This window comes from Ochotona curzoniae, unplaced genomic scaffold (genome assembly GCF_017591425.1).
Source record: "Ochotona curzoniae isolate NIBS_2020 unplaced genomic scaffold, NIBS_Ocur_1.0 contig_2235, whole genome shotgun sequence".
In the NCBI taxonomy this organism is placed as follows: domain Eukaryota; kingdom Metazoa; phylum Chordata; class Mammalia; order Lagomorpha; family Ochotonidae; genus Ochotona; species Ochotona curzoniae.
This window is the reverse complement of record NW_024465384.1, coordinates 158,089-180,672: the sequence shown is the minus strand read 5'-3', so window position 1 is coordinate 180,672 and position 22,584 is coordinate 158,089. Positions and strand designations below refer to the sequence as shown.

At 47.8% G+C, this 22,584-nt stretch overlaps 1 protein-coding gene across 10 annotated transcripts in view; it reads left to right on the top strand.

Moving 5' to 3' along the window:
- Positions 1-22,584, top strand: part of CACNA1C (calcium voltage-gated channel subunit alpha1 C) — a 559,109-nt gene that overhangs the window by 441,149 nt on the left and 95,376 nt on the right. For all 10 annotated transcript variants that reach the window (XM_040972179.1, XM_040972175.1, XM_040972178.1 and 7 more), the window contains exons 10-14: positions 1,428-1,518; positions 7,094-7,120; positions 11,932-12,092; positions 12,914-13,139; positions 22,299-22,506. In XM_040972179.1, coding sequence (XP_040828113.1) covers positions 1,428-1,518; positions 7,094-7,120; positions 11,932-12,092; positions 12,914-13,139; positions 22,299-22,506 — 713 coding nt within the window. The remainder of the gene's footprint in view (positions 1-1,427; positions 1,519-7,093; positions 7,121-11,931; positions 12,093-12,913; positions 13,140-22,298; positions 22,507-22,584) is intronic.

Sequence of the window (22,584 nt, the reverse complement as noted above, 5' to 3'; positions counted from 1 at the left end):
AATTTTGAAAGTCCATCCAGCTCTCAACTTCTATTAGATAACGTCCAGCTGTCTTCTTACCTGACTGTATTGAATGAGAGTCCTAGTTTGGAGAGGTTTCTTACGTTCAGCCATGTAGACAGTAAGTCCTGGGCTTTCTATTTGTATGCTCTGTGTTCTTGACATGAGTCTCTTCTCACCCACCTGGTTTGTCTTCCCCTAAAAGAAAACTGGGGAGAATCCACATCCACCCACATCATCCATACAACCAGAAGAAGTCTTTTCCTGGGCTGTGGCAGCCGCATAGGGACTTGTCATCTGAAGTCACACCCTCACTAGCTTCACATTCTGTTGTAATCCAGTAATTCCTTCCGTCACATGAAGCATTCTGTTCTGGAAGGAGAGCTGAACCAAGGCGTATGGTGTCATGTCCACTTTCAAGAACAAGAGTTGGCAAAACTAAGAAATGTATATCATTATGAAAGGGTGGTAGACAATGAAGATTCCTTTGAGTTGAACTTTTCTTTGGGAGAAAAGTCATCATAATAGAAGAACTAGTTGATACAAAACTGGATTCTAAACCAGAGAATCCCTGATGAAATCTAGTCCAGAGCTGGCCAGAGAACAGGCAAGAGCTGAATTGCTTCATTTGCTTCTGTCCCGTGTCAGCCTCTTGAGATGGGAACATCAGGGTTGCAGGAAGAGTGGAGAGCATCCCTGCAGGTGGGCTTCAAGCCATGTCCAGATGTGGTTTGATTTTATGCATTGTGCACTTACCGTCCTGCATTCCCAGTGTCTGCAATGCTAGTTAGAACCTCAATAGGTGACGTTACTAATGGTTGTTCCCAACAAGCTCTCTAGTTAAGATACAGTCCTAGAGGTGCTTGACCCAGGACCCTGTGTGCACGACAGGAGAAGGGACTTCTCCAGATCCACCTGCTGGTCTGTGCATGCAGCAACACAAGTCCCTTCCACACACAAGCCTGAGTAATGGGGATGGAACTCCTTGGAGTTGACGGGTCAGAAGATGCAAGGGAGAAAGAGCCTTCTCAAGGGAGCTCTGTTCTCAGCAGAACAGTGGAAGCAAATGGAAATGTGTCTGCAGCTCCTCTGAAACCTTTGGGTTAAAGGGGAGCAGAAGCATTGAATGGTCAATGTTTTCCAGGATGGGCCCTACAAAGTAAAATGATCACCAAATGTCTTTCCACAGTGCCACTAGTTTGCAGTGTGCTTGGCAGCACATCATTCCCCAGACTAGCAGTAGGTGTGACAGTCAAAGAAAGCCGAGAGCCTGGCCAGGGCTCAAGGCTACAGATGGGCCTGTGGCTTGCCCAGGTTCCTTCCTTCCAAGTTATAGTCAGGCTCAGGACTGTGTGTGCTATGAACTAATGCTATTCTCTTTCTCCTCACTCTCCACATCTGGTTCTGCATCCCTTTGCCTCTTGCAGTGAGCATGCCCACAAGTGAGACGGAATCTGTCAACACTGAAAACGTGGCTGGCGGTGACATCGAGGGAGAAAACTGTGGGGCCAGGCTGGCGTGAGTAGGCACGGCGAGTCGGGGGGCTAGGGAATTTCTTGGGAGGTGGGCTGGGAAGCGGGGTCCTTCAGTCTGAATGGGTTGGCTCATCACAAGGCGAAGTAGAAACTAGAGCTTGCAGCAAGAAGCCAGCCACAGTTCAGGTAGTTGAACGGTGTGGGAGAAGAGAACCTGGGTGATGAGGGTGGCCCTGAAGGTTGAGTTTAGTGTAATCTTGAAATGACATCAGTCTTCAGCACAGCGCTTGTTCGGGTGGCTGGCTCTTGAATTGAGAGCTTCTTTTGCATCACATCAGAGTCATATAGAATGTGAAGAAGGCCTCTAAGGTCTGTTTCTGTCCAGTCCCTCCCTGCTTCACCAAGCTACTCCTTGTATTATGATCAATGACTAAGAAATACAGCAAAAAAAAAAAAAAACAGGTAGGAAAATACCTTTAGCAATGAAAGCATTTTGGTCCTTGTGTAAAACATTTAGTTCTCCTCCTAAATAAGGGGGCACAGAAGTGCCTAAAATGTCACTTAGCTTAGAGTAAGGCCAATCCCTCCTCTAACCAAAGACCACACTTAGAAGTTCCCATCTTCCCTTTGCTTGTTAAATCCAAATCTCTGGCTCTTGTGAGCTGGCTTTGGGCTAGAGGTGGGCTGAGTGTGGAGGCTCAGGGCGAGTGGCAGTAGGAGCAACTCCCACATGAATTCTCACAACTGCAACTGTTAAAACCTATCATTCCTATGAAACATCTCCTCCCCACAAAATGAAGGGGAGATGGTATAACTGCTAAAAATAAGCAAACTGCAGGTGTAGCTATCAGGGTTTCAGAAAACAGCCTCTGCACATCACCCTGAACATGAAGCCTGCTACCATTCAGGGTCCTCCTGAACACAGGTTACCTACTTTTCTGGTTGCCTTAAGATATGACTGTAACTTCATGCTAGTCACAGGCAGGAACTGTCAACAGGAGGCTCAAAGCAGGAACTGCCACCCGGAAATGGAGTTTTTTCAATTGCTTCCCAAAGGGAACCATTTCTTGTTTTACTACCCTCTTCCCACCACTCCACCTCTGAAATGACTCAATAACCTGGGCCAACCTCAGCCTTAGGAAGGCGTGCTGTGACTTAGTCTGCCCAGAGCAAGAGTGGCCATGAGCATGGCTGCCTTGCCACTGCAGGGGAAGGGGAGGCAAGACTCGGGAACAGACTAGCCCTTGCAGCCTCTGTTTCCAGCACAGGGAACAGCGGGATCACTTACTGTGACAGGGGCACCAGGGAGTCTGCACTGCAGGTTTCTCAGCATTGTTGGGAAGCAATTATTGTCACAATGTTGTTAAAATATGATGCTAATTACATTTTTAAGCAGCAGTCCAAGCCTTCCCCTTCTTCTCTTCTTTTTGGAATCATATAAAACCAGCACTAAAGTGTCTGGAAGTGGGCTCCAGACAGCAACACTGTGGGAGGACATTAGAAAGCCTTCGAATAAGTTCTAGACCTTTCTCTTATCTTGACACTGAGAGCAGGGTTACAGAGTAGACCTTCAAGGACCCCATGACTCTGGCTTTGGGACATGGCCCAGGTGGCACACCACTGGGCATGCGGGAGCTGGCAGTAGGAAGTCAGTTGAGAGGGTGAGGCTCTGTTGGAAAGGTGATGTGATTATCTGCTGAAGAGGGAAGCTGGCAGTTCCTAGTCTGTCGTTTCCTCGGAGCATGGATTCACCAGGCTTCAGAGCCCTGCAGAAATGCTTTCTAGTATCCCAAATGCATACTCCACGAATACATCTACTCTGTGCACACAAAATACCCAGTACAGTGCCAGAATTCTGATGTGTTCTTCATAAATCGTGGTCGTTCTTCATTTCCGTGTTCCAAACCGTGATGGGGTAGGGTTGTGAGAGACACAGCATGAGAATAGTCCAAGGGGTGAGACAAGGAGGTGGTGAGAGACCAGGATGTACAAGTTCAGAGTCTTGTGTGACATGATGAGGGCAGAATGAGGACTTCCAGACACTCAAAAGGCCCAAGAAGTGGTAGTCCCTAGGGTGGAGGGAATGTGCTAGGGTCAAGATATAAATTGGCACCCATTTGAGATTCCAGTGCTTGCAAGGGGAAGTTAGCCAATTGAACCCGGGCCTATCATATGTGAGTTTTTTTTTTTGAGAACTTTTTGAAAAGCCTTCATATTCATAGATTTAAAAGTTTGGAGCACCACTATGCTTTTATCTTTTGATTCCATTTTCTGCCACCTTTCTGAAGTGCCCTTATAGTTGTCCATTTGTCCATAGAATGCCCAGCTGGGTGATAGGGAAGATGGCCAGGATACCTTTGGAATTTCCCACTTAATGGGAAGTGATACTCAACTAGTGATTAGGGGATTATGGATTGGGATTAGCGTAAAGAAGGACAAGTGAATGTAACAGGGGAGGGTTGAGTACAGAAGAGGCTACGGAGCAGGATGGGAAAAAAAGCTTCTTTGAAGAACTAAAAGAGGAACACATCCTGTGGGGGTGCCATGCTCTGAGGCCCAACCCCAACCCCCCCCAGGGAAGCTGTGGGGCCAATTTGGCTTTTGTTTCAGCATGCTCTCAATTGCAGGCTGTGGGCTGGGAACCACTTGCAGTGGCTACCGCTGAAGGTAGCTCTGTTCCTCTCTCTGAGTCATTGGGCTTCCATGTAAGATTCTCTCTGCATCTTGCAGCTTGAGACTGCCTACTAGGGGTCCTCAAGGTGCCCAAGGGTCCCCTTTGCCTCTGAAGAGAATGTGGGAGTCAGACTAAACCACAGCAGTCATCTCATCCCAGAAGAGCAGAGTTAGGGGTTACAGGAGCACAACAGCCACTGCACTGAGTTTGATTGCTGCCCAGCGTGGAGGCTATGTTGGTAACTGACATCAGCCACACAGTTCAGCAGACTGGGCAAACTCTGAAGCCTGGGAGAGCTCAGGACTAACAGCAAGGATGGTCCAGGGGCACAGGCTCCAGGAGTGCAGGCATTGCAGAGGACCAGGGGATATGGGAGTCTGTGTGGTGTTGAGGGTGACCTTGGTATGACCATAGACCCCTGCTGAGTACCAGCGGACAAGTGTTGGGTGAGTGTTGGAGTCTAGGAAGGGTGTGATCGGAAGGACCTGGGGAGGTTTGGGAAAGGAGCAAGTGGGTAACAGAAAAGCAGATCCTGGCTGGAGATGAGGGACCACTCAGCACCCAGTGCTGGGCAGTGACAGGTGCAGGATGTGCCCTTCCTGGCAGTCACAGGCTGGCTGGCGATGGAGCTGTGGAGTATAGGGGCTGAGTCAGACAGCTGCCTACGTGGATGTTGACTGCAGTGCCATCTGACTTATGTTAAAGGCAAATTTGGGCCAATTCACAGAAATACTATTTCACACAGCAGGTAGTAATCATATGGTGCTCATTACTCTGAGAGGAAAGCCTTGAAAACATAATAGATCCCAAGAAGTTCAAGTATTTGTTAAACAATGACAAATGCAAATTGAGTAACTATACTCTCTCCCCCAACTCCCCCCAACAAGAAAGTTGTGGGTTTGTCTCTAATTTCAAATCTCAACAACAGGGGAGAATATCTTGGTCTTCCAGAAGTTTAGTCTTGGAAGCCTGGATGGAGAAAGAATCTTGGGCAGAATTAACTCTGGGTCTAACCATCTGGGGCTGTTCTGATGGTTTCGTATGTTTGTCATTAATTTTATCTCCTCTGTGTTTTTGCAGAACCTTCTTAAGCACAGGATGAGGAGGGGGCTTCATTAGACTGAGGGATGCACAAAGCCAAGAACTCCTTGGAACAAGCTGTGTGTGTCCCGCAGGGGCTGGGAGGAACTGGTGGTCTCTCTTGCTCTTGCAGAGACTTTAGAAGTGGGTGAGAGAGGAAGCACATACTAAAGGTGCATTCAAAGTGGGCCGGGAGTTGAACCCAGGCACTCCAGCTTGACATCTGGGTGCCTCAAGTGGCAGTGTAGTCCGTGCCAGTCATAAAAAGGCATGCGTGTTTCAGGCCCAGTGAGTCAATGTTCCTTGTCTCCCCATACTCAGGACTTGTCTCACACATACCAGAAGACAAGGAGGCACCCGTGGCCCCTGAGCATGCTTGAACTAGGGCCACACTTCCGCCGTGACCCTCCTGTAGACTCAGATCCCATTTGTTTCCTGAGAGAATACACACGCTCATGTTTAGACACACGGGGAGCTTTTAAAAATCCACTTTTGCTTGTTAGCCACTTGTGAAGGGCACCTTGCGGAGACAGCTGGGACACAAGGTCCTGAGGGCCTGGTCCAGCTTAGAAGGCAGTGACAAAGCTGTCACCCTGGCCTCTGCAGAGCAGCGAGGTGGGATGCCATGTGACCCAGGAGGAGCCTGGGCAGGATGCTAAAGGTCCTGTGCTCAGCAGGGCCCCAGCAAAGAGGGGAACCCCGTTCCCTATCACCCAATTAAGCAGCAGAGAACCACTCCCCCATAGGCTTGGCTCTAAATAAAAATGCTGCCCCTGGCTCTGGGGCCGCCCACATGCTTTGTTAGCAAGTGATTAAAGCCTGCAGGCCTGGCAGGCAGTCTTTGGGGGTGGGAAAAGGTTATTAGCTAAGGATTCTGAGCAGTAAAGGCACTTGGCTCTGATCCTCCATGCCCCAGAGATATAATTACCTCATGCACGATGGTTCTGCCACCTGTCACATCTTCTGCTTTCATATTTTTTTTAAATAAAAACAACATGAGGGGTTGGTGTTTGCTGGCTACACAATCCAGCTTGCTGTGTGCTGGCTTGGAACAAGACAGGTTTGCCACAGTCAGCTGAGCTCCCAAACTTGTCCAGTCTTCTTTCCTCTTCTTGCCCACATCTCCCCTTCACTGAGACTTTCTTCCCCAGCCCTTCCTCCCCATCTTGCTTGGCCTTCTGAACATTGGTACTGCACAGTGCCAATGCCTTTATCTGAGCACCAAGTGAGGCCAACACATACCTTCACGTTTTTGCATTCAAATGCTCTTGCTCAGAGCCTCTATGAAGGTTCAGCCTTCTAGTTGGAAGGCCCCCTGGATGTACACTAGGATGGCTTCAGGGCCCCCAGCATTCTGGCTTTCTCCTTCAGGCCCATTTGCAGCTCTAGGGTGGCTGCAAATATGACCTCCCCCATCCCCGGATGCTCGTTTTTCTCATCATCACGTCCTAAGCCAGCTTTGGTCATGCTTTGGTGGGCAGCAGTGGAGGCCAAACTGAACCTGCTGGAGTGGTCCCTGTCAATTCTACCACCATGTCCTTTTCATCTTTGAAGAGATCTTCCCTTGCTCTGCGGCTTTTCCTCAGATGCAACTCTTCCCAGCTTGACCTCACAGGACTGGCCGAGGAGACCCTAGTCATCTGAGGGCATGGTGAGAGGGTTGCCGATGCCCAAATGATGCCCACTGGGCTGTCCCAGCCCACAGTCATCACGTGCAGATGCACAAGTGGTGCATTCTTTCTCTGTGAAGTTGTTTGAATATACATGGTGTATTCCTGCGGGGACGTTACATTCAGCTGAGATGTCTGAGATGGAGAAGAGTCTGTGCTCATCCTTTGCTCATGCATTCCTTTTTCCTTTTCAGCCACCGGATCTCCAAGTCGAAATTCAGGTGAGTGCTAACACATGGCTCCTCTTTCCTTCTCATCACCAGTGTCACCCTCAGCCCAGGATGAAACTTGCTAGATCGAATGCAGAGGCAGGGCTGCTCTGCCACAGGGGTCACCACTTCCTGGACTTTGAGAACCTGCTGGAGCCTGCCATAGACCAACCATTCAACCACGATCTCTCACACTGGGAAGGGTCCCTCCTTCTGCAACCCCCAGGTGTAAATCACCTGTTTGCCTGAAACGCTTATTCCTAGCTGCTCTCATTAAGCTCCTTTCAAGTGAGGAGACTGAGCATCCGAGAGGCCAGGAGTCACCCGTTTCATGTCCAGCTAAGTTAGAATTTATACCCAGGAGCCCTGCTGCTGTTTACCACGACAGCTGGTGGCACAGCTGTTGCGTCTGAGCACAGAGAACGAGAACACGAGAGCAGTGCCTCTGCGTAGAAATACATACTCATAGTTTGCTAGAGACAAGCATTTGGCAAAGCAGTTAAGATGCTGCTGAAGATATCTTGGTCCTATGTTAGAGAGCCTGGTTTCCAATTCCAGCTTCCTGCTAACACCCGGGAAGGCAGCAGTGATGGCTCAGATGGCTGGGTCCCTGCTGCTCCCATGGGAGATCTGGACTTAGCTCCTAGCTTTCATCCTGGCATGGCCCCAGATGTTGGAGTCACCTGAATAGTGGAGCAGTGGATAGCAGGCATACTTTCTTACTCACTGTGACTCTCTCTTTCCATAACATTTCTAGTAACTGTTAAATCTTAAAGGACTTGATAACTTATATTTAAGCTAATATATTTATAACACTATTATTTCCACACGAAATGAATATACAAAACTTAGTGAATGCTTGAACATGTACACTTTGAACTGGGTCTTTGAAATCAAATGTATGTTTGGCACAGAGAGTACATCTCAGTTTGAACTGGCTGCTGCTTGATGCATAGCAGCCACATGTTGCTTCTGGCTACTGCATCAGGCCATGCAATTGTAGCAGTCCAGAAAAGTCATCTAATTCAGATCCTAGAGATTCCAGCTAATGCCAAAGGCTGCTAACAGTTTGAAAATGGCACCAAAATGATCAAATGGAGCTTTTAGGCCAAATTCAGCAGATTCATTGGCTTATTATATTAAGGCCATAGTAGGGATTTTTCTCAATAACCCAGGCTTCTAAATAAGGAATATGTAGTAATTGAGACTCACTGCTCAGAGTAGGCTATACCTATTCATGGCACAAGTGATAAATACAGCCGTGTGAAAACCATTGTGTTCATCAATGGCCTGTTGGGGTCTGGGCTGCACACACACACACAGCAGAGCCACGTGGGAGTTAAGATCAGGCAGTCTTCAGTTACATGTGCTTCCCATTGCCTCCTTGTCTCTTTCAGCCAGGGGGCAACAAGGCCCAATTTATAGTTACCCCATTTTAAGAAAGAGTCGAAGAGTTAAATCTCATGATTTTCTGAGTTGCTTGTTCTTGATTACATTAAAGAGAAGATAGAAACTTCCTCCAGCCCCAAGACAGAACCTTGGTGTCAACTGTTTTGTTATCACTCCCTGTCTAAGATGCTCATGGGTGGGGACAAGCCATGCAAACCCCCATAGGAACATTGTCCTCAGCCCCATCCTTACTCCCAAACCTCTAAAGCCTCATAAATCTCTGTTGTCACCACGGCCACACCAACCTGTCCACTCGGCGTTGTAGCGTGTGAGATGGGGCTGTGCTGAGTACCATGAGCCAGAGTGAAGTATGACATAGGCCCTTCTCTCTCATGGATCTAATCATCTGACTGGTCAGGCAAGAATCATGGCAGGAACAGATGACTTTGATCCTGGCATGTGTGGCTACTGCACCAGGCAATTCAAGGGCATGGGAAAGTTTTCCTGGTATCTCCAAGTGTTCCCATGGCACCTGTGAGTGGCATGTTCTATTGTGAGAGCTTGCTTGCTGCTTGGGATCCTTGTCCAAGTTTTGGGCAGACAGGGACTCTGCCTGCTGTATGAACTGTGGTCTCTCCAGCACCTGACCCATCACAGATGTTGGTACAGGCTTTGTGAATATGCCACTAAAATGAGTGATGCAGAAAGTAACTTCAGTTGGGGGTGCCACCTGCTGGGGAGACTAGAAAGCATCTCATGGAGAAGCTGAGGCTCAAGCTGAGCCTTCAAGCTGGACAGAGCAAAGAAAGCAGCAAGCCCCAATGCAAGGAGGAACTTCCATGCTAAGCAAGGCCCAGGGCTGGGAGAAGGGCAGGAGTGTCCAAGTTCAGAGAAGTGGATTAAACCCATTTGCCTCATTCCTTCTCTGTGTGCCCAGGGATGGTTCTGTTTCTCGAGTAAATGGCTTCCAGTAGTGAAAAGGCACATGAATAGAAGGTGAATTTCTCCTCCCTATTTTATCATTTAATTTTTATATCCTCTGTGCACATGTAAACATACAAATAAATTTACACGTTACAATAAACCATTACATTTATTATACAGTAGGAAGTGTTGCCAGGAAACCAGTTGTCAAGCAAAGCTGTATTTTGAAGAGTGGGAGGTGTGTAATTATCTTTAAATACTTTCTCTGGGTAGTAATTACCCCACCCTCACCCCCACCCCAGCCTGAAATCCTCGTGACTCCCTAAAGTGCCCTATGTAGGAACAACCTCCCCCTACCTTAACTGTGCTCTGAGGAGCAGTCCCTTCTGTTGTCACTCCCCTGGGATACCCTTGCAGAGCAGGGCCAGAGCCATGTGGCAGGCCTGAACTTGCAGCCGCACACCTGCTGCACCAGCCTCAGCCTCTGGGGGAAGAGCAATATAAAGTCCTTGGAGTGTAGCTAACTCCAGGGTAGAGCCTACACATGGTGAAAGCCAGCTAGGGTGACTGCTTGGGACTCCAGATAGCCATTATCAGAGTCTTTGCAACTACAATGTGGGCTGCTTCATGGCAGATTACAAGACTGTCCTAAAAATTCATTTGTCAGGAAAAAAAATGACCCTGCCAAGTTTTGTACAACGTGAGTGGCGATACCCCCAGGAAAACAGCAGAGCAGTCCTCTGTCAAGATAAGACTGTTCAGCTCAGAAGATCACCTCTTGCTATGCAGTACCTGCCACTCTGTCCCACTCCTTTGTCCCTCTCACACCCCCACCCAGCCCCATCCTTAATGTTGTTGAGGGTGAGATATCTGGAGGTGATGAACATTCCCAATGCCTGTAGCCTCCTGATCACCTGGTGCTTCCTCTGGCTAGAGAATTTCCCCAGGCTGTTGATGCCTGGTATTCACTGGCAATGGCAGCCAAACAGCCCATGACCCTCAGGTCAGGTGAGAACATCACCCAGGTGGCCACTTCCTTTCCCTCCCTGCTGTAAGCCCTCCTTGCATTATGGAGGAAAGAATCCCTTTCTCCCATTCTCCCTTGCTGTTTTCAACTTCAGCAAATATTGGGTACCTGAATTTTCTACAGATTCAACAGAAATCCAGGTGAGGCCAAGCTATCCCCAAAGGCAACTTGATGGGTAGGCACAGGGATCCTAGAATGTGGGATTTTGGAGGGATATCCATTCCAGAAGTAGAAGTGTAAGGTTTGGAAGGACAGAGTATCTAACTCCTACAACTGATCCTGTGTCTGCTTCAGACACATTTGCACAGAGATCTGGACTCAGGTGCTTCTGCTGGGATGCAAGGTCTTGCTCAGTTTCACTATGCTGCAGGAGAAAGCTCATGTGCATGTACTGCTACACACACACACACACACACACACCTAGAACAGTTATCTTCTCCACATAGCATGGTGCTTGTTAAATGTGTGGTCTGCTGCTTTTCCAAATCTAACTATGTTTTCCCTTTATAAAGAGCATGGAATTCAGGATGAGTCCTACGATCTTTTACCATCGAATGATAAAATGGGGCAAGTTTCATGGTTTGCAGCCCTAATCTTACATTAGAACACCTTGAGGACTTTTTAAAGGGCCCAGCTCCCAAAGAATTGGGTTCCATTGCTTAATGTTGAAGTCCAGGTACTGGGAGGATTTCTTTTGTGGGGAGATGGCTTAAGGTTTCCAAAGGAAAGGTCTGAACGCTGACCAAGGTGCTGATAGTCCATGACTGGGAATACTTGGTGGACCTTGGATGAGCTGCAGTCATATGAAAAGGTTCATGAGTGTGTGTGTGTTTGAACAAAGGTTATAAACTTCCAGGTTCTCAAAAGAGTCTATAACCCATGCAAGCCAGGTATCTTTGTCCCCTATTGTCCTTTGCTCTGGAGGCAGCATGCAGTACGGGCCAGAGACAGGAGCAGGAAGACCATATCTGCTTCTGCCACTCCGATATTAGTCAAGGAATCCCTCCTCCAAGGCCTTTGGTTATCTTCATTGCCACACCAGGAAAACACCTGTTTTGCAGAATCATTAAAGAGCTGGGGAGACATCTCAGGAGGGACCTAATATGAGTGCTGGGCAAATGTCTGATTTATGGTAAGCACTACTGGTCCTATCCTTACTGCTGCTACTCATGGTACTCAGGGTGCTTCCAGCAGTGCTGTTGCGGAAGATATTTCCACAGATGAGCACCTTGAGCTCTAGACATATGTATTTGATGGCATTTTATCAGTACTAATCGCAATCCTGTGAGGTTGATCACATTCCCATTGCACAGATGGCAGGACTGAGGACTAGAGAAGGCTCACTAATGGCTCAGTGGAGCAACCTTGTTAACTGGAAAAAAGTGTTTCCCCTCGGCACCAGACTGTGCCACTCTGGCAAGGCCAGGTGGGAAGAATATGATTGTACAACCATTCCCACCTTTCCTTCGTACTGCTTTTGCAGCCGCTACTGGCGCCGGTGGAATCGGTTCTGCAGGAGAAAGTGCCGTGCTGCTGTCAAGTCAAATGTCTTCTACTGGCTTGTAATCTTCCTGGTCTTCCTCAACACACTCACCATCGCATCTGAGCACTACAACCAGCCCCACTGGCTCACAGAAGTCCAAGGTGAGTGACATCCCTACCTCTGCCCCATTACTCTTGCTAACAGCTCTGAGTCCCAGGGAGGGGCCCTATCCTAGACAGCCGGGTGACAGAGAAGCAGCCCGTGGCTTTGGCTCTGGGTAAGGGTCAGGCTGGAGTCTCTGAGGACCTGGCGGCTCACAAGCCCTGCAGGAGAGTGCCCAGTCTCAGTGGGAACAGACGTGGCTCACATGAGTGGGCTCACACCATCTGCCTGTCCTCAAACTCACTGTGGGGGCCAGGTGGTGACAAGGACATGAGCGGCAGCTTGTTTGGCTAGCTCAGATCCTCAGCTGCCAACTTCCCAGCCTCAGGCATTAGGCAAAATGTGCAAAAGGGTAGAAGGTGTAAAACATAGATCTGAGCCCGAGGACTTGTCCTCTCAGGCAGTGGGGAGGGCTCTCTTGGCCTTACCTTCTAGGAAGCCATGCAGCCCTGCAGGCTGAGGACTGACCTCCAAAGCCCTAGGAGGCAGGTGGCCTCAGGGAGAAGAGGGCAGGCTCAGACAGGTCGAACTTGGCATGTCAGAGTCCTCCTTTGGCTCTCATTTCTTGAGCTGAGCACCAAGGAAAGAGAGTGCATACAAAGCCTTCAGGACATAGCAGCTTCCCAGCACATACAATGTTTTCCTGATGGCTCCCTTGCTCTCCAGCTTGGCTCCACTCATCCTGCTCTGATGGGAAGCTGGGGGAGGAGTGGGTGCCTTGTAGATAGGGGTTCTCTTCTCATGGTGATTGGAATGACCACTTTGTTGCTTCTCCTGTCCCATCCCTGCTTGGTTCTTCCTGCTTTGGGGGACTGCCCAGACACAGCCAATAAGGCCCTACTGGCCATGTTCACTGCCGAGATGCTACTGAAGATGTACAGCCTGGGCCTGCAGGCCTATTTCGTGTCCCTCTTCAACCGCTTTGATTGCTTCATTGTGTGTGGAGGCATCCTGGAGACCATCCTGGTGGAGACCAAGGTCATGTCCCCCTTGGGCATCTCTGTGTTGAGATGTGTGCGGCTTCTGAGGATATTCAAGATCACAAGGTATGTGGCCCCTCCTTGTCCTCTGGAGATGAGATCTGGGAGAAGTTCTGGAAGGGAAAGGAGGAAGAGGAAAGGCTGCAGTTTCTGGAAGGTTCTGTCTTCAGTTCATTTGGAACAAAGGGAAATTGATAGTTTGGAAGATCCACTGGCTGTATCAGAGTTTGGTGCAAACAAAGCAGGAATTTCTTCTGCCACATGAGAGAACTCTAGAGACAGGCAGTCACAGTGGCTTTAAGAATGTACCTGAGACTGAGTGTGCTTCTGCCCTTTGCTACAAGAGCCTCGGTGGTGATCCCATGTGATGGTCACCAAACAGCAGAAAAGAAAAGGAGCTTAGGGGGTGACCCATCCCAACCGAATTAGCCTCTTGATTCCCAGAATCTCTCCTAGTCACACCCACTAGCCCTCCATCAAAACCAAACCAAACCAAACCACAGAAAGTAACACGTCATGATGAGGGTGTATAGAGATTGGAACCCTTGTGTTGCTGCTGGTGAAAACACAACATGTGCTGAAACCTCAAAGCAACCATGGAAAATGGTAGAGCTGTAGCCAGAAAAATCATGAGTGGAATTACCACGGTCTTCATCCATTCTACTCTGAGTGTGTAGTCCAAAGGGTTGAGATCAGGATGTAGAATGAGTATTTGTATACCTGTGGTCATTGCACCATTATTCGCTAAAGCAAAAATGTGGCAGCACTCATGGTCTCCTATGGTTATTGAATAAGCAAGGTGTGGTATTATCTCTGCAGCAGAACGTTATTTTGCATGTAAAGGAGTGGGAGTCTGCTATATGCTGCGACATGGGCAGCTCTTGAGGACTAACTGAAATAAGCCATTCACAAAAAGACAAGGGCTGCACGATTCCATTTGTCAAATAAATAAAATAAACAAAATTGAAAAAAAAAATCACGAGAGACAGTAGAATGGTAATCAGCAAGGGTTGAGGTCTTTCAGTGAAAGACGAAGAGGTCTTGCGAGGGAGGAAGCGGGGCTCCCAAGGTGTTTCCACTAAACTAGTCTGTCTAAAAGCGGTTGTGATGGTGATCTTTGTGCTGTTTCTATTTTAGCACAGTAAAGAAATAGTGGTAGGGGGGGAGAGTCTGCCAGAAATATCATCCAGAATTTCTGTTCACACTGGCTGCCCCAGCTGTTAGGAAGGATGTCAAGTTCTTTTAGCTATGGAAGAGACGCAAGAGATGGTGCCACAAATGCCTTTCTTCTCAGCAACCAACCAGCACACACATTGAGTTACACTGGAGATGAGTCATTGGAAGCATTGAATTCAAGGGTGGGTATTGGGTACAGTGGTTAGGATGCTGCTTGAGATGCTCAGGTCCAATACCAGAGTGCCTGGATTTGGGTACTGGCTGTCCTCCTGCTAGCTTCCTTCTAAGGCACCGCCCAAGAGGCAGCAGGTGAGGGCTCAAAGAGTTGCATTCCTGCAGGTCTGGGCTGGGCTGAAGCCGTGAACTGGGAACTCCACCCATATCTCCCAGGTGGTTGACAGGGGTCAATTTTTTTAAAGATTTATTTTTAATTTATTTTTATTGGAAAGTCTTGGAAAATCAGATTTACAGAGAGTGAGAGACAAAGATCCTCTATCTGCTGGTTTATTCCCCAAGTGGTTGCAATGGCTGATCCAAAGCCAAGAACTAGGATCTTCTTCCAGTTCTCCAACACAGGAGCTTGGTCCCAAGAACTTGGGCCATTCTCCAAGGCTTTCCCAGGAGCTGGGAGGGAAATGGAGCAGCCAAGACACAAACCGGCCATACATACAGGACACAGATCCTGGCATGTGCAGGACGAAAACTTTAGCCACTAGGCTGCTACGCTGGGCCTTGGAAACCAATTTTTAAGTAGTACAACCTAAGAAAAAGTTCTAAATAAATTTGTGCTGGAACTTAAACATTTTTAAATTATTTATTTTATTATTCCATGATGCAGCTCTGTAGACTTGAGGATTTTCCCTCCAACCTCCCCAAATCACAGTCCCTCCACTAATTTGCCCCATGTTGCTAAAATAGCATAGTCCTTCACAATCAGTCATAAGTCCATCATGCTGTTTAAGTGTATCCTGACATTGTTGGTGTGACATTCCAGAAAGTACCACATCCTATTGTCAAGATACATTCAAAAATTTCATTGGGAGTCCATCTTTGATTTAGTAGCAGAGGTACGCAATGCACTGTATGTTCACATTTGTATGTGATCGTCTCTACTGCAGAAGGACAAATGCCATATGTTCTCTCTGATACAAGCCAACCTTTGTGCAAAATACAAGATCAATAGCCATTTCAACGCTATATTTGCAATATCTCAGGGGGTTGATATTTTTGTTTTTATTTTCATTCATTAAAAAATTTTTGTTTTTCTTATTAATTTCTTCACTGACTCATGGATTATGCCATAGCATCGTTAGCTTCAGGAAAGTCTTTGATTTTTCTTTTGCATTTCTTCAGCAACACATTGATCATTCAGTAGTGTATTATTTAACTTCATGTTGTGAATTTTCTATTTTTCTCTCTTACTGATTTTGTTTTATGGCTTTTCATTTATAGGAATGTATAATAATTGTGTAGTGGAGATTATCACATACAGATAACATTTTTTAACTATTTATTTTTATCGGAAAGGCTGACTGACAAAGAAAAGGAGAGACAGAAAGATCTTCCATCCACTGGTTCACTCCTCAAGTGGCCACAACAGCCCAAGCTGAGCCAATCTGAAGCCAGGAACCAGGAGATTCTTCCAGATCTCTCATAAGGGTGCAGTGTCCCAACACTTAGGGCCATTCTCTAATGCTTTCCCAGGCCACAAACAGGGAAGTGGAAGGGAAGCGGAGCAGCCAGAACATGATCCAGCACACATATGGGATCCTGGCACATGCAAGATGAGAATTTTAGCTACTGAGCCATTGCACCAGGCCCACTTTTTTTTTCTTTTAAAATTGAGCAATTTTTAAACAATTTTGCCTCATTCATTTCATATGTAGACACTATCTATACATGTACGCACACATATATTTTTATATATACCATTTTATTAAGAGGAATATCAATATCACAAGGTGATATTCCTGACATGCTCATGTGTAGAAAGTATATATTATCACATTCACGGTATGATTCAGTAAAACAGTATTTATGACTCTATACCAAATGATATGACATTCACACAATTTCCCTATGCTGATATATTAACTCACAAATAAGCGAAAATCTGTGATATTTGTCTCCCTGGGTCTTACTTTTTTTAAAGACTTGCTCTATTTATTTATTTGCAAGGCAGAGTTAGAGAGAAAGGGAGACACACACACACAGATTCAAAGGTCTTGCATCTGCTGGTTCACTTTCCTTGTGGCTGCAACAGCTAGGGCTGAGCCAAGCTGAAGCTAGGAGCCAGAAGCTTTATCCAGGGCTCCCACATGGGTGCAGTGGCTCAAGCCCTTGGGTCATCCTCCACTGCTTTCCCAGGCATGTTAGTGGGGAGCTGAATCTGAAATGTGGATCAGCTAAGACTTGAACTGGTACCTGTGTGGGAACCAGCACTGTAGGCAGATGCTTAACCCACTTACCACAGTGTTGGCCACTGGGTCTAGCTTAGAATAATAAGTCTAGTCCCATCCCTTATGTTGCAGATATCATTATCTCAATTTTTTTTCTGGCTGAATAATATTCTATCCTGGATATATCACACAATTAAAAAATAAAGATGGTGCCTTTGTGACACCTTCAGTCTTAGTCCATTACATTCTCAACTACTTTTGTGAGTCCATGAGGAAGGCGTGGACATCCAACCCATGCACACTGCCTGGAGAGAGCAAAAATGTGAGAAATGATCTGGAAGTATGTATGTGTTTTATGCATGTGATGTTCTTGCAGCATATCCTCTGTGTGTGATTCTCTTCCATCCTGTGTGTGTGCTGAGAGTGCAAGCCCTGGAGCCCTGCACTGGCCTGCCAGTCGAGGGCTACCATGTGTTCACTGCTCAGTGGGCACAGTGCTGTGGCAGGGATGGGAAGGTTCAGGCACACAGAGCCCCAGCTCTCTGTAAGAACAGAAGCCTGTGTGTTTGGGCAAAATCTTTACCATTTGAGTGAATTGTCTAGAACGGCACGTCTTCCAGCTGTGTGAAGGGTTGGGTGATTTCTTCCACCTTGAGATTTTCAGAGTCCCTAAATGTTGCTAAAACATCACATCTTTGTTGGCCCTGTCTGATCCATCATTCTGGGAGGGTAAAGCAGAGCCTCTGATTAGTTAAGGCTGGCTATGATCCTGGTTTCCTGATCACATTCACTGTTTCATGCAGTTTGCTGACATTACAAGATCTCGCCAGAAATGCTCTCCCCCCATCCCATTAGAACTTCTGGACCCACTCCTCCCCATTCCAGGCCCTGAATTAGGAGTGGGGCTCATGACCAGCAGCGGAGCCCCTCAGAGCCTTGAGCTGGGAGCTTCCAGCACACTAGGTAGGCTCTGAATGGCCCCTGTTAAACCGCAGCCCATACCTGCACCTCCCCAACTCTGCCTACTGTCTTCCAACCCCGAGTCTTCCTGGGACACATGGGACCCCCTGAGCCCTTTAAGGGATGTTAGGAAGAAGGGACACCATCACCTCCCAGTATCCAGTATGCCAAGCTTCACGATGTAGAAGTGCCTTGTATAAAATGGTATGGCATATGCAAATCCTCTGCACAAGTCCTTTTAAATAATTCCAGTCATATCTAGCCTTAATGTACCTAATACAAGGCCAGGGCTACGTAACTAGTTGCCTTATGTATTACTTAGGTCTGAAGGGATGGGAGCCCTTTGTCTGCTAAAGAACATTTGGATATTTAGAACTTCTGCAGGGCCTACAATATGATCAGCTTAACACGTGGCCAGCTAGAGATTGACTGAATGTCTTGTCCTGCCTATAGTTGCCGTGGTAAGGCCAGACCAAATGAGTTTCAGGCCTCATACTGCCATGGGCCAGATCTACCCACTGCCCCAGCCTCAATGAGAATGACAAACAAGCCTATATAGGCCTAAGTTTTTCTCCCAAATATTTTTAATTCACATTTGATTGACTGTTCAGGCAGGAAGTGAATGGACATGAAGGTCAACAGTGTTTGGCATTTGCCAGTGTTCAGCCAAATATCTCTGGGGAAGGCAGCTTGGACAATTGCCAGGATCTTGCAAGGTGGTTATTCTCTGTCCTGGGGACTAAGAGTAGCACCTCCCTGGGAAGCAGATGACACTCATGCGGATGCCTTAAATAAGCTCCCCCCATTTCGGACTCTTCCATGACTGCAGGGACCAACTAAGTGATCCTGAGCAGCTGCTGCTGCAGCAGGTCTGAGGGCCACCCCAAGGACAGGCTGCCTCGTAGCTTGACCAAGCGATAATCCCCATGCAAATCCTGTGTGACTAAGGCATCAGATGCCAACAGGTTTAATAAAACCTGTCAACTTGTTAGCCAAGTCAAGTGTGGCTCTAAAGTGAAAAACCATAAATTGGGCTTTCCAGCCCCAGTAGCATGGAGAGCATGGCGGGAACTGAACCAGTAAAGTAGGCTGTATCAGACCCATACCAAGACAGACCAGAATATACTGTGGCCTGGAATATGCTCCATATAGTCTCCTGTTACACGAATCTCTCAAGGCTCTGTTGAGTCTTAAGGCGCCAGGACTTCCCTTTACCGTAGCTGTGTTCCAAGGACACTGGTCCTTGGTCCTGTGGCTGATGGCAGGGAGAAACCATGGCAAGGCTGAACTTTGTATGAATTTTACCTGCTTTCCAAGTTGACTTACCTGACTCTCATTTCTCCTCATTCTATTCCTTCCCGTGAAGTCCATAGCACACATATTTATCCTGTGAAATGGCCTTATATTCATCTAATAATAGACTGCTTGCCACTGAAAGTAAGAAGATTTTGTCTTTCCCCTTCAGGACATGAATGATTGTGGTAGATATAAATTTAGTTATGACCCTCTCTGGGACAGAGAGGAAGGAGAGTGGAGCATGTGCAAAGCACCCCAAAGCAGTTGATACTGGGTTTTGAAGCTATTTTATTTATAGCAAGTCGAGGCTCTGTTCTATACCTAGAATGAAGGAAGAGGACGAGGCTCTGAGTTCTTTGAAGCAAAAGGTTCATGAGATGAAAGCTCCAATTCCAGGAGGGCGAAGATCTCTTCATGTTACAGAAAAGCAAGTAGACATTCCCAGGGCCCCAAAATCAGAGAGAGACTTGGAGAAGGAAAAACAAATCAAGATGAAAGTACACATGAACAATTGATGGTAGCTTCAAGCAAGAGAAGCAGAGCAAAGGAGTAGCAAAACAGAATGGGTTGGTCAGTAAGAGAAAGAACTTACAAGCAGGCTGCTGGGGGTGAGGAGATGTTAGGTAACAGAGGTGGGGATGAAGCCAGAAGCCCTCAGATGTAGCATGGTGAAGAGATGGATGGGGTCATGGTAGACAAAGATGGGCACTTTGGGGATAATGATTCGCAGCAGCTGGGGGAGGGAAAAGAACAGTTGCCACCAAGGCAAGAGTCGGGGTGGTGTGTGAGATGGGGACAGGAGGCTTTGCAGCTGTGAACCCCAACATCCAGTGTGGAATCTGTGGGTGCCTCAGAATCTGTTCTGAAGAGATAATGGTGCTCTCGGCTCAGCTTTCCTCAGACCTCAGGATGGTCTGTGGCCTGGATGTTGGGTACTTGGCTCTGATATGGCTCACTCCTTCCAACACTTCGTGTTGGTTTATGGATGTGTGCGTGTCACAGTTTTGACCCCTAAGGATAAAAGCCTCCATTAGTTTGTGGTTTACAAGCTGTTGGCTCATCCAGTTTGCCTCTAGCCAGTTATCCTAATGAGGAAAGTGGTTTTGGTGCATGATGAGGCCATTGGGTGAACTTCGGGGCATAATGCTAGTGCCATGGGAACCATGGGATGCTAACGAGGCAAGAGAGCAAAGATCTGTAAGTCTACCTGTCAGTTCAGTCACCCTGCTTATCCCTGGGGCTGTCACCTGGGCATCTACAAATCTATTTTTCTATCAGCAATAAATGGAGGCCCTCTTACCCAACTACTTGAGCTAGCACTGCTGTCTTCCAGAGTCTGCATTAGCAGGAAGCCAGACTCAGGAATCAGAGCTGGGAATCAAACCCCAATGCTCTACTGCGGGATATGGACATCTTGACCACTAAGCTAAACACCTGTTCTAGTTCACACTTGTGCCAAAGATAAGAAAGACAGAAGGGGAAATCTCTGGGCTCAGAGCATGCGTAGCGCACATACAAATGAACTCATATTGAGTTTCTGCTTGCAGGGAGGCTATGACTGGCAAGTAAAATTGAGCTGAAATGTGTGTAAAGAAGGGGGTTTTCAAGAGTCCAGCTTCATGGACAGGTCTGGAGAGACTGCTGCCTCCTGCATTGGACTACCTAGATTTTGATGCCTGGCTCAGGCTCCAGCAACACAGACCCCAGTAAACAAGAAAACAGCAGGAATGGCTCAAGTAGCTGAGTTCCTGCCATGGGAGATCTAGGTAGAGTCCCTGGCCCTAGTTTCAGCCTCAGTTCAGCCCCAATCATTGTGGCTATTTGGGACATAGGTGTAAGCTAGTGGATGAGAGTGCCTCCTCTCTTCTCTCCTTTCCTCTCCCCTCCTCTCCTCTCCTTTCCTCCTCCTCCTCTCTCTCTCTCTCTCTCTCTCTCTCTCTCTCTCTCTCTCTCTCTCTCTCTCCTTCTCTCTCTCTCTCAAGAAATTAATGTAAAATTTGAAATAATCATAAAAGATGCAGGTGGGGAGGACATTTACATTCATAAACCACTGACCCATCTGCTCTGGCACTTAGCTCGGAGCCCTTTCCTGGAGAAGTGGCCAGATGGTTTGGGGTGATTCACATATCACCCACCTAAGCTAATGGTGAACTGGAATCTCTCTTTTTAAAAAGGCAGATTAGATTTAAGGAAACAAGGAGAAACAAAGTCTTCCATCTGCTGGTTTATTCCCCAAATGGCCACAAAGGCCAGAATGGAGCAGATCTGAAGCCAGGAGCCTAGAGATTCTTCCAAGTTTCTCACATGGTTGCAGGATCCCAAGGCTTTGCATCATCTTCTACTGCTTTCCCAGGCCACAAGCAAGGAGCTGGACAGGAAGTGGAGCAGCCAGGATACAAACTGGTGCCCATATGAGATACCAGTGCATGCCAGATGACATCATGCCAGATGCCAAACTGGATCTCGAGTGGACAACAGCAGGCGTTCAAGAGCATGAGCAAGAGCTACAAGGAAATGCAATTTTCCTGTGTTTTGCACTTGAATGTATTAAGAGTTGCTGTCCCCTTGGCTACTATAGTGTGTAGTGAGTGGGACTTCTGCTCCAAGGATCCCACCCAAAGCCCTTGCCTGCTTAGGGCAGAGCTGCCTACTTGCTCACAGAGCACACGTGTGCTGAGCCATCCCTGCATGCCGTAGTGGGTATGTTAACAATCCAGGACTTCCTAAGTGTGCCTCCTTCTCAGGGTCCTGTGGGATTCTTGCTAAAAACCCAGACATCTGGGTCCCAAGCCTCAGGCAAAGAATCAGAATATCTAGAGGAATGGCTTTGACAAAGCCAAAGCCAGCATGGGAAATTTGTGGAATTTTGCTTCCCCCATGCGGGAGCAAATTTGTATCTCCATGAGACACCTGTTGTCTGGGCTGAACTCGGGGGGGGGGGGAAGAAAGAGGTTTCTTTCTGCTTCAAGACCAGCAGTGGAGGACATTAATTACTAGCGCCTTTGCAGCTGTGTGCCAAGCCCTATGCTGGGGTGTCATCCTCCCAGTAGCCCATTGGAATATGTGTTCCTGGCATCTCTGCCTCTAAGACAGGGAGACAGAAGGAGGAAGAGCTGAGCAACCCGTCCAATGGTGCTCACAGTCAGGGGCTTCCGAGCCTGGGACCTTCCCTTGTTTATGACAAGATATGACCTGCCAAGCTTCACACTTTCACTGTAAACCTGGCCAGCCCATAACCCCCTCCCAGCCCGGCTCCAATCCTCAGGAAAGGGAAGCAGAACAAGGAGTGGGAATCCCTTTTGGGGCTTCTGTCAGGCAGATGGGTAAATGATGGAGGACAGGCTGGCCAGAAGATAATGAAAGGGCCTCTGACCTCTCCCATGCTGGACCCTAGGTACTGGAACTCCTTGAGCAACCTGGTGGCCTCCCTGCTGAACTCCGTGCGCTCCATCGCCTCCCTGCTCCTGTTGCTCTTCCTCTTCATCATCATCTTCTCCTTGCTGGGGATGCAGCTGTTTGGAGGCAAGTTCAACTTCGATGAGATGCAGACCCGGCGGAGCACCTTTGACAACTTCCCCCAGTCTCTGCTCACGGTGTTCCAGGTACAGTTTCCTAGGGGAGGGTGGCTGACTGCTGGGGTGGTGGGGAAGGGAGGAGGGCTGGGCCTGCCCAGGGTGGCC